At 38.7% G+C, this 12,920-nt stretch overlaps 1 protein-coding gene across 1 annotated transcript; it reads left to right on the forward strand.

Moving 5' to 3' along the window:
* The first annotated feature begins 1,857 nt into the window (after positions 1-1,857).
* LOC149159653 (alkane hydroxylase MAH1-like) lies at positions 1,858-2,394 on the forward strand. The gene has a single exon (XM_089434379.1). It carries the CDS (start codon positions 1,858-1,860, stop codon positions 2,392-2,394), a length of 537 nt encoding a protein of 178 aa, XP_089290505.1.
* The last annotated feature ends 10,526 nt before the right edge of the window (positions 2,395-12,920 follow it).

Raw genomic sequence — 12,920 nt, forward strand, 5'->3', positions numbered from 1 at the left:
CTAGATTGTTAGATTTAAACTAACAACCCAAATGCATTAAAAGATAAACTTCTTTTTTTGTTAATAGCTATTAAATTCTCAATTGTTGCCATAAGAGTTCAATGCTTTGAGTAGTTTTATTGCATCCATTGGCCTATGTATCAACCAAAATTTTGTTTCCAAACAAATTATCACTTTGATCCATCATCTTCTCTTTCGCATCAATCTGTGATAATAGATTAACACTTCCATCCTTGATACATTCCATACTTTTAGTATTTGAAATAATGACACTTGTTGTTGAAGAAGGTAACGGTTCGGATGATGTGTTCAAGGAATTAGCAACACCAACAATTGAGGAATCACAACCTACATATTCAAAAGATGGACAGGTATTTCTAGACCTCAATCCTGTGTCTGAAGCACATTCAAATTCACTTGCCTTTAACATTTCTCTAGTCTTGGAAAATGGTGTTGTACATGTAGAACCACACATAGATAGCATACTATGACTGGAATAGTCTGCCTCTAAACCTGTTTCTGCTTCGGAAGTATCTGTGCCATGTATCTTCAGATTTCGAACCTGATTTGGAATTCATTTCTGAATTGCCTATCTGTTCTTCATCCTCAAGCCCATCTGAGACACTTACTCCTCGCTGTTTCCATGTCAAAAAAGAAAGTACAGATTATATAGGTAGGTGAAAGATTAGACTCTTAGAGGATTAAGAGCCAACTGTTTTGAGAGAATGCATATCAATCAGGACTAGTGCTAGAATTTTGATTAAGGACAAGGAAAAACACAATTCCATTCTTAATCCTTTGACATCGAAATTATAGTTTCATGTAATTAATGTTTGACGATCTAGAAAGTGTTGTCAGTTTGGGGGGCATGCACATCTATTTCTATAGAAAATGGATGCTATTTCCTTACTGCATTGTCAGTCCCTTTAACCCTTTTCAGTCCATGAAATAAGCACCACATCTTAATATTCAAGCAAGACTTCTGACATTTTCTAAACGGAAACGAGAATATTGACACCTATTCATAAGCCTTCATACATTTAAGAAATTCCACAGAATTATTGTAGATCACTGTACCGATAATTCTTTAGAGAACATCCGCAAGTATATGATAATGACGATCATTCCTTTGAGACACGCGAATACCTTAATTGATAGGAAAAAGAGCACATCAATTTTCTGGTACCTCAAAATCACCTTGAAACATGATTTGGACATAACAACCACAACCTAATCTGATCTTCATCTAGTAGACATGGTTGTATATGAAACAATTATGCCACAACATAATCCCATTGATCCAGTAGACATGAATGAATATGAAACAATCTTCCAGCCATAGACGAACATCTTCAAAACTATTCTTAAATGGGGATTTCTCCATCCATGCCTCTAAGAGCATTATATTAGCCTATTAGCTGTAGCAGTATTGCCAAAAATAAACTAAGATGAAGAATAATAACCTTACACAACAAATCAATATAGCAAAAGTCTTGAAGCCCAAATCAGGAGATGTAGTGGGTAGGTTATTTCAGCAAGTGTTCAATCCTAAAGCCCATTTCAAACTCACTCAAGGGTGGAAATGAAAGGGTATGCAACAGAGGTCTGTACAATGACACATTCATAGCAGTATAAGCCAAAGTAGTAATATGCGAAGCATTCCTCACAACACTAGCTTATATTGGGTTTGTGCCCATCTTGGCGTTGGATCAATTAGTTCGCCCTCAGGAAATGGAGACCAATTTCAGCGTCTTGGCTACTCTATTTCCTCTGCTAATTCTAAGCGTTTTTCTCTGCAGATGTTTATTCATGTCAAATAGGAAGACAAATGTTCCGCTGAATTGGCCTCTGGTAGGCATGATGCCTTCGTTGCTGTGGAATCTTGGCAATTTCTACGAATGGGCAGCAGCAATATGTGGGAGTCTGAACTTCACGTCTGGTGTTTTCAAGGCCAAATTTGATGTTATTACATCTAGTCCTCCGAATTTAGCGTACATTCTTGAGAACAAATGCTCTAATTTTGTCAGGGCTACCTCTGACTGTGTCTATGATATATTTGGAGATGGGTTATTTGCCGATGAACATCAAAGGCGAGCCACTGATATGGTACTGAACAACAACGATTTCTGGGATTACAGAATAAATTTCACACAAAAATTGGTGCAAGAAAAGCTTGTTCCAGTTCTGGAAGAGGCCTACAAGAAGGATTCGGTTATAGATCTTCAGAGTGTATTTCATAGCTTTGCATTTGATAGTTCAAGTTGCATGGTAATAATAGTAAAGCCAAGTCTAATTAACATATCTTCTGATAATGAAGGAGATAAACCAAAACATTATAATGCTTCATATGTATTAATGGATAAACCCCTTCAGTGTGTAAACTTCAATGTGTAAAGTTGATCCAAAATGGATCTTGGATAGACTTCTAAGTCTAAAGTGTTCATCACAGAGGAAAATGAAAGTCAAGGGCTGCTCCTGGAAATAGTCCCATTGCGTAGATCTTTTCATTCTGAATCTATTGCAATTTGAATGGGCTAAAATGGACTTCAGGTGAAGAAGTTATCGCAGAAAGAAGTTTGCCATGGTCCTTTGAAAAGGAGGCAAATTCTTATGAAAATGGGCTTAACGCCTTATATGAAAAAATCACATGTGAAAGGTTTAAAGGGTGGACCCGAAATATTATGTTCCGCAGCCTAAACCCTTATCGGATCCGTGAGATGTATCGGATTAGAGCGATGAAGGGATAAAGGCCTGGTGGGAGGACAAGGCGACATGCGATTAGCGATTGCGATATCGGCGATCGGAACGATCAGGGTGGTCGACAATCGAAGATCGGCATAGCCAAAGGAAAGAACCCCCGGGCTGTTACCAATGCGATATGCCGATAGCGATATGCGATATCAACCGTCCGATCGAGGAGAAAGATCAATGGTCTAGATTTGATCGGCGATCGGTGATCCTCGACACATAGGCCAATGCACCATGCGATTTGCGATAGCGATATGCCGATAGAAGGCGGATCCAATAGGGATTGTGGACGCGATTTCATAATATTTGAAATCCAGAAATGCGGGATTTATTTGTATTTCCTGTGTATTGGGTTTTTGACCATTACGCCATGTGATAGCGATTTGCGATAGAATGGCGGACCCGATGGGTTTATCAATGGGATTGAATGCATTTTGAAGTCCGGTAAAACGCTTAATCATGTGTTTTCGACAGTTTTCCTGTGTATTGCATTATGTGGCCATTTCTGTAGGAGGAAGGCCGAACAATTGGGTTTCCTGTGCCCGCCGATTCATTGCAATAGGAAACTGATTCTTTTGTGGAAACAATCGGGTTCTTCAATGATGGAGGACTGTAACCGATGCATGATAAAAACACAGAGAGTGTGATTGACCAGGGATCGTTGGGGGATTGAAAGAGGTCACTGGAAGGTTGTCGAGAGTCACTTAGAGGTTGAGCGAACTACAGAGGCACGCAGAGGCCGAGAGAAACTCAGAGAGAGCCAGAGCCAGAGCCAGAGCTAAGAGCCATAGTGAGAGCGAGAGCCAAGAGTGGGAGCCAGAGCCAGAGCCAAAGCCAGAGAGTTCACAACAGACTTCTAAGAGCCATGGAGCTGTAATGAAGCTGCAAAACCGCAAAGAGATCAAATGATCAAGCTGTTGCTGGTGTCTAGAGTGTGTTGAAGATAGAAGGAGTTCCAGAGACAGCTAAGAGAATTCTGAGGGAGTTAGAGAAGCCAGAAGCTCAAGAAGCTCAGAGCACTGACTAAAGGAGTCAAGTCCAGAGAAGCCTAGATCTGTCTGCAGAGTGAGGACAGCCAGCAGGATAAGATGGTATTCTAAACCCATAGGTTCAGTTGTAAACCAATGGAGTTGAGCGTGGAGCTTGTAAAAGAAAGATTACCATAATCCCAAAGAGCCTAGTCAAGTTGATTAGAGCTCAAGGAGACGTAGCCCAAGATATCAGGGTGAAATCCATATTATATTGTTGCCTCATGTGTTTGCTTATTTGCTGCATTGTATTTACTGTTATGTGTGTTTTACATCAACATAAGCAAATGAACTTAAGCACTTAATTAAAAACAAACACAAGTATACACCTCTTTCAAGCACTTTTAATTCCGCAATTGGTTAATCATAAGGTCTTGGGAATATATAAGCTTTGGAGTGGGAGAGGTTCTTGTAAGCTTGACAAGAAGCCTTTAGTGCCCCATTTTCAGCTCAAAAGTCCAGAAGACCCCCTTTTTGATCAATTTCAAACCCATTCGTTGGCAGAGTTGCTACACCACTCCCGCGTCCCACTGCAGTTTTGGACATTATGTGGCATAAAGCGACCACAACGACATACAATATTAAATATCTTCCACTTCTTCTCACTTAGAACACCTTGGAACCAATAGTTCTTGAAGCTCTGTTAACCACTGCAATCCCCGTATTCTCTCCATCTTCACACATCCAGTTGCCCGCAACGTCCTCAGAGATACCAATGTTGCCCGCAACTCCTCTAATTCTATGCAATCCGTAATGTCTAGCCTCTGAAGTTTTGCAAGACCATAAATCTTATCCATTTTCCTCAAACTATGACACCTACACAATTGCAAATCTAATAGTGTATTTGGCAATGTTCCAACCTCCACCAGACTATTGCAGCGCATGATGAAAAGGTATTGAAGGTTGAAGCAAACACCTTCAGCGAATGATACCTCTGATATCCCTGTTCTATGGAGAAATAACCTTCGGAGCCGCGGAAGTATGCAGTGGTCAATGGAAGACTCCAAATCACTCCATGTTTCTCTTGTTCCTTTGACCTTCTCCTTAAACGACAGTTCGCGTATCAACGGACAATTTTCTACCCTCAACTCAGTCAACTGAGTCAACAGTCCAACCGAAGCGGGCAAACAGTTCAATTTCCTACAGCGCTCTATTCTCAATTCCTTCAAGTTCCTCAAGTCACCCAGCGAAGCCCGCAAACATTTCAATTCCTTGCAGTCATAGAGCCGCAATTCCTTCAAGCTCTTTAAGGAACATAGTGAAGGCGGTAGCGCTTCCAGCAAAGCGCCTACTTCCAGAACCTCCAAATCATGTAGCTCTCCAATTGCACTCGACAATTCTTTTAAATTTGTAACTGCCAAATATAACTTTTGAAGTGACACCTGATGTACACTTGCAATGGAGTACTTCAATTTTCTTGCAGCCACTGAGATCTATGTAAGCAAGCGTGCTTATATTTCCTAGTGTTTTGCTTGACGTGTTCAAATTAGTGCATCCACTTAAATCAAGATGCTGGAGTTTAATTAATTTGCAAAAGGAATCTAGTAGTCTCTCCAAAGCGGAGCACCAAGACAGGTTGATGTGGTGGACGCTGGTTAAATTACCAACCGAATCTGGCAGACTTTTCAAACTGGAGCAGTTATACAGGTCGATTCTGTGTAGGTTGGTTAAACCACCAAGCGAATCTGGCCACCTCTTCAAAGCGACACACCCAACCAGGCTCATCCATTGGAGGTTGGTTACCTTACCAAAGCACTCTGACAGTGATTTCATTTCTGAGAAGTATTCCAACTCCAAGGCCTTTAATGATTGCAGAGAGAAAAATTCTTCTGGCAATTGTGTGACATTGACCTTCCCGTCATAAGGACAAATCACGATCCATTCTAGCTGCGTCAGCTTCCCTATAGACTTTGGAATGCTTGAGAGGGGAGCTTTAATGTCCAACTCCCGCAACTGTAAAGGTGCCTGCAAAATGTTCCAAATTGTTTCAACTTTCAACTCTCAGAAGAAATATAAATGGATTATCATTGTCATCAAAAGAAACCTTAGAACATATATGAGACCCTGTGGTACAATATCAATAGCTAATAAACACAATCTATAATTCAACAAATCCTAATTTACCTGTGATTCCTTTTTCCACAATGTTTTTAATTTACTCCCTCGCACCTGTAGAACCCTTAAGTTCTTCAACGAAATCGACGAATGCAGGGAAGAGTAGGGACAGTTGTCCCAACGCAGCCATATGAGATTTGGAAACTGCACCTTTGTCGAAATGTGCTCCACGAGAATATCTTCAGTATCTAGAAGTTGCAAATTCCTCATACAAATACTACCAGTACCATGAAAAGGATACTGCGTACTGCAGAGCATATTGCAAAGCTCCATCACACAGTTCCTGAATAGTTCGCCACTTCCTTGGTACCAAGGCATTGCTGAGCTGTCATCAGTCATTCTAATTCCACGCTCTTCGTTTATTACCTGTTCAGCCTTGAAAAACGATGAAGAACTTAAAAATTCTACACAGATTTTTGTAGAATAATTTTAATTTTCTAGAGTTTTGAAAGATTTAGTACTTACCAACCATTTTTGCCACAAATCATCAATTTACAGATCATCAATTTTTTCTATAGAATGCCAGAGACAACGTGGCAAGAGTACTTACCAACCATTTTTGCCACAGATCATCAATTTTTTCTATAGAATGCCAGAGACAATGTGGCAATGAAGCCATCTAAAATTACTAAGATGTTAGGAGATGAAATATGGTCCTTGAGAATCGCTTTTCCTTCATGGACATTGTCTATGGGCTTATCCCATCCTGTCAAGCTCTTAAGAAGTTCTTTCTGCAACAAATTTAAAGAGCCTTTGCCTGCATTATCTATGACATCAGATAAAAAGCAGGATCTACTGTAACCAGAACTCTTCCTATTAAAAAGTTCTTTTGCCAATGTGGTTTTTCCTACACCACCTAACCCCACGAACCCCAAGATCTGAGGTTTTCCGCTCTGCTGTAGTGGCAAAAGAACTGTATTTTCAAAATCTATTACCTTTTCATCTAAACCTGTTGGATATTTAGCAACGGCGAAAGCTCGTTTATTCACCTTTTTTAAAACCCCCTCAACCACATTATGTACCAGCTCCCCCTTATCGCTGGTTATTCACAAGAAAAGAAAATAAAGAGAACTAATGAGAAAAGGAAATCTAACCATATTATAACACATAACATAAAATAAAGTCTCCGCATACACCAGGTAAGATAAAATAATACATATCCAGAGAAGTGTTTTAAGTTCTTTAAAAAGCGCATTTCTCCAATTTTCAATTAGGCTGGGGTCATACCGCAACTTCTTTTCACCATTTTGAGGATCAATTGTCATCTTATTTGCTAGTACCTCGAGGGCTGAAGGTCGAGGTCGCAAGGCCGGCTATTTTATGCGCTACTCAACTTAGTCATTTTTCACAAATAACAAGACTTCCGGTATGAGTTTCTAGCCTTGATACAACTATTTGGAGTTCCATTCTCATACAACATGTACGCTGATTGATTTGTTTTCGTTGTAAATGCAACATTGCCTAATTTAACACCGTCGTCGGGGAAATCGTCATCACAAAAAGTGGCTATATTGTTAGGTAGCATTGCTGCAGTAGCTCTGGTTATGGTGGTGACTGGGGGCAATCCAGGATGATGGGTTCATAAATGTCCACCGACGATGATTCATTGATCAAGGACGGAAACTCGCCCGAAATTCTACAAAATTTGCGGTAACGTTTAAAGTTTGAACAGATGTTATAGTCAAAGAGAAGGACATATGTCACACATTAGATAGTACAGATGTGCAAGACAGATGTCACACAGATAATGAAAAAAGTAGACGAAATTGAAAGGTGAACTGACTCAAAAGAAACGTCCACGTAACAAGGAGATGGTACTTTGCAACATAAATACGGTAGTTAGACAACAGAAGATATGGATATGTTGCCAGATGTCAAATAGCAGAAGATATGTAACGAGATGTTAAAGATAAAATCATAAGCCAGATGTCAATAAGAAAATAAAAGTGTAGACTACTAAATTGATTCAAAGGAAGGCTTATTGGTCTAAAAATCAGAACATTTCTATACAAAGATATATAAAGATATGAAATATATATAGAATATATATAAATGATTGATATTCATTACCATTTTGTGCATATATATGTAGTTATATGTCTTATGCGGGTTTTAATAGAATTAAAAACTAGCATTTGCACCTTATGTTGCAAAGGAAACGCCGTAAGGCATAGAGTGGGGAAGAATAGCGACATGTGAATGGGCATTGTTGAAAGCAAGGGTGGACGATAATGTGTATTCTGAAAATGGATATTTTGTTATGGTCAACCTAATGCATTCATTAATTAGATGACAACAAAAAAGTTTCGAGCCCAGGTTGAACCAACACAAATCTTTTCAACCAACACAAATCTTTTCTACAAGACTGAAATTGCCTAAATGATTCCTCAATTAATGGAAATAACCATTTCCCTCCTCTAATACCTAAAATACATTGTAGGAGACCGATTTTTCAAGTAACTTAATATAACTAGCAATTGCCCCAAAAAGTGCAAAGAGAGGTCGATTACAAACAAGTTTTTTTATGTATAAAGTGTTGAGAATGGAGGATCTCAGATTAGACTTTAGTTGGACTCCGTTGGTTTGGGAGATGTATCATGTGTTACCATTTGTGCATATTATGGGCATAAAGTTGGTTATGATGATGGAGATTATTTTCAACCAGTTGTGGGTTGGCAACAACTTTTGTGAATTCCTTGGGTAAGATTCGATCTTCTGGATAACGGAAATTCCAGTGTCCATTTAGTCTATACTAGAGTACAATGATTGTTGGCAAAGCTAAAGAAACTGCCATCAATGTATAGAGCCAATGTAACTCGTAGTCATCATTTTTATCCATACAGGGCTATGATTATAGGTACCAACCATTTGAGCAGGCAGGGGGTGTATTTGCTAAATAGGGATCATGTTATCCTCGTGGAGTTATTGGTTGCACTTAGAAAATATAAAGTAGGATTGAGCATCGACTATCTTGCTGGATGGAATTTTTGATAAGCGCTGGCCAATTTTATCTATTGTGTAATCATTTCCCTGATTTAAAGGCTACTCTGAGTTACTAATAGAGACGGTTCTAAAAGATAAGGCTTCGAGAACCTTACTTTAGTTGGTGGAGGCTTAGTACATTTTCTTCTGAAGCTTTGGCCTCAAACTCGAAAGCTACTTGTAAAGCATTCTCCAAAGCATTTATACTAAGCAGGTCCATTTTTCTTTGGATATTTTGGTTGAGAGTCCTCTGAGAAGTGAGTCGAGGAACTTCCAATTCGTCACCATGGACTTGAAGCCATCAAAAATATTGTTTGATGCCTTTGACTAGGTACTTGCCTTACATGAATCCACTGCTTCATGATTTCCTCTGCTTTCCCCTTCAGGTATAACCTATCTTGCATTTCTTGCTTGAAGCATATCAAAGTTTGTGTAGGAGGTGAATTTGAGTTGACTAAGTCTCGTACAAGAGCCCACCGCCATGTTAAGGGTTGGTCACTCCATACTGACTTCTTTTAGCATCAACTTCTATGCATCATTCAGTTGTTATATTTGAAAGAAGGCTTCTCGTACAAGAGCCCACCACCATGTTATGGGTTGGTCACTCCATACGGACTTCTATTAGCATCAACTTCTGTGCATCATCCAATTGTTACATTTGAAAGAAGACTTCTAGGCTTTGTAATGAAGCATCCATCACTTATATTTTAGGATTAAAAGCTTGATATATAGTTCATATATCAGTGATGTTATTGTCCCATAAAACCATAAGACTGAAAGATTCATATCTGGTTGGAATTTCGATGATAATGACGGCCTCACATTCTGCTAGACTCCACATTTTCTGAAAGGCCGGGAACATATTTTTCATTTTAGATGCAATTGTTGGTTGTCAAATATGTCTTATACATTATTTTTATTGGACTTCATGCCTGTAGAGATATTTACTCTTGGCTACTTCCCCAGCCATGATAGAGAAAAGGAGCCCAAACACTTGTGAAGCTTCTTCCTCTGCATAGGTGGTGTGTCAAAATGGGTTCTCTTTTTGGTAGACATTTGAGTAACGGTCTTCCGCCAATATAAGATTCTGGTATGCAAGTATAATTTCAACATAGAATTGCCTACATGAACTTAGACCTGAACATTGCCTGAGAATAGAGACTTCAAAGCTAGTTCTTCAAGCGCATGTAATATAGATTCATTTAGAAAAAGGATGCGTGAAGACAATTGTAATGTTGAAGACAGACTTTGATCACCATATTGAGGAACTAACATTGTGCCCGAACCCTACTGGCTTGAGAGTTTTGACAGGGTTTGTGTTCGACTAATATAGTCAACGAAGGTGAGTATTGAATAGGTTCTGATTGGACCACAAAACCATGATGAGTCTCAATGATTCCTCAGCAAGGCATCAACCAAAACAAAGCAGGAATTACACAAGCCTTTCGGGATGCTCTCTAAAGAAGCATGAAACTTCTCATTGTGTTCAGCAACATTTCTATTGAAGGTCAAGTTGGCTCATGTAAAGCAAGGGAAGTTTTGCATCTTCCACAACTTCATATTGTCAAAGACAGCCGTATTCTCTTGTCCAATGTAAGAAGAGAGAACACTTACAATGCAATATATTCATAAAAACATACTAAGAAATGATAGTTATCAAGATAGAATCTGAATTCAAATGTGGATACCGTACAATACAGAAAACAATTGGCCCACAAAACTACAGTTCGGAAAATTTTAGGAGTATACATATTATTAAAGCAAAAACATGCACTTCTTCAAATTTATTGAAAAAAATAGGCATGTGGATAGTCCAGACTAATTTTATAAAAAATTTTAATGATTGGATAACATAAACCCCTACAAAAATGCTCAAAGGTCCGTTGAGCCTTCTGATGCAATCCCTTCAAGAAATGTATTTCCTTATGATACACTATAAACTGTACGAAACCCAACAAAAACTAGAGTAGCAGGTCTTCTCTAAAGAACATTAGATTTATTATTGAGATTATTACAAGTTTGATTTTAAAAAGTTGATAGCCATCACACTATTTTCTTGTGCTTGGTGGGCGTATGTATTTGTTTGCGTGTGTTGTGATTCTACTTTTGATAATGCAAATGATGTAACCTATTCTAGGTGTTCTGGAAGTAAGAAGGATATGCACAGACATTAGGTACACCCTTTCAATTTGAAAAATAAAAAATAAATAAGCACATATCAAACAGAGAATATATGACTAAATACCTAGTGGAAGCTACTTATTTAGTATGTTGGCTCGGTTGGCATGCTTCATTTGAATGTAACTTTGTTTATGAAGGTCTAAGCAGGCCTTTAAGGTGCATGCAACAGTGTCCCAACTACAAATGCAGTCTCCTCGAGACTTCACACATGAACAAAATAGACAAACCTCTCTAGGCATCAGCAGCAGCATAGTCTTCTGAAATCTCCCATGGCTAGCTCCTAAAACGTCGTTAAACCATGCACTGAATCATTGTAAACACTCACTATATCTTAAAAAATTATTATTACTTGTAAAATTTGTCATTGAAAACAGAATTTTTGTGCGACAGGATAAACAAATTAGTGCAGCACGGACAATCAAGTGAGGATCCGCAGGTTGTTAAAAGGCGAGCCCGTTCGAAAATGCACCTCCCCTTTGAACTTTCTCATTACATAATTTTAGGTCGAGGGGACCCATGTGAAGGCTTCATAGCAGCACGGATTAAGAACATATGGATGCTGGTTATATGGATCTTTCAATTTTTGTAACATGTCAAAGGTTGTACTTGAATGGAGTGGTGTTCATTTTTTATGAAATGAAATAAAGTGCGAGGTTGAACTGCAGGGAAAATGGACACCATTTTTTCCAATAGAATTAATTTAGATTTATTTTAAATATAAATCTAACATGAGTTTAGAGGGATTTAATTTATTTAACAAATATTATTTTAATGTTTTGTGTGGTTATTTTTTTTATTTTTGTTTTTGTAAAGTTTTATTTTTTATTTTATTTTGGTGGATATGAGCAAAATTTCAACTTTGATGATGGAGGGACACCCTTACACATCATACTCGATCGGTTTAATGAGACAAGTAAGAAACTTGCAAACTAATGACACTAAGTAAGTTAAAAGACAGGAGAATGGAAAAAAGGGATGCATGGAAGGTGTTGAGTATGAAATGATATAGCCACTCTATTTTAATTTATTTAGGCTTATTATTCTTAATGAGGTTGGACAAGTCCCTATATGGTTACACTTCACTAGAAGGAGGATATAACCACAAAAATGAAATAATGCAACAAGTATAACTTCCAAGCATCATGATTCATTTCCAACTTCAACCCACAATCTTTACATCCCAATATACTAAATGAAAAATATTCTTATGAATAAATGACTAATGTACCTCATGCGTGTTGAGTCTCCATCATTGGATGAGTACACTTATTTCAAAAAATGACCTGAGCATATGAGGAAGATGCATCACAAGAGTTGTGTATGTGGATAATGTCAATTATTATTTCTATAATGTGAATCATGGAGGGATGATGATTATTATCTCATGATGCCCATGGCTTCTTTCAGTCTGCCCTTCACCAGGTACCACCGCGGGGACTCCCAAACGAATGGCAGAACGAAGATGCAATACACGGCCGAGGGAATCGAACCCGCGACGTACAGATATCTCCAATTGCTGGAAAAGTAGGACAGAGCCGGCAGCACTGCTATGCCGAGAGAAAAGAAGTAGAAAGTCGACATGCCAACCGGTGCTCTCTTGGACGGTCCGACGACTTCCGTCGCCAAGACGAACAACGACAACCCCAGGCCACCATTGCTAATTCCAGTCAATAGACGGAGAATTAAATAAACCCAGAAATTCGGCGACATTGCCGTTAAGAAACCAAAAAATGGCATTGCAGATGCAGACCAACTTCAGGACACCCTCACGCCCCAGCGAAGAATCCGATAGATGCCCAGATATCCCTGCACCTGTATCAAAAAATAAATCAGAAACTGAAAGAAAATCTTAATGGCGATCAGCCG

This window comes from Pinus tabuliformis, chromosome 5_2 (genome assembly GCF_031772625.1).
Source record: "Pinus tabuliformis cultivar Carrire ecotype Pingquan chromosome 5_2, CPIR1, whole genome shotgun sequence".
Lineage (NCBI taxonomy): Eukaryota > Viridiplantae > Streptophyta > Pinopsida > Pinales > Pinaceae > Pinus > Pinus tabuliformis.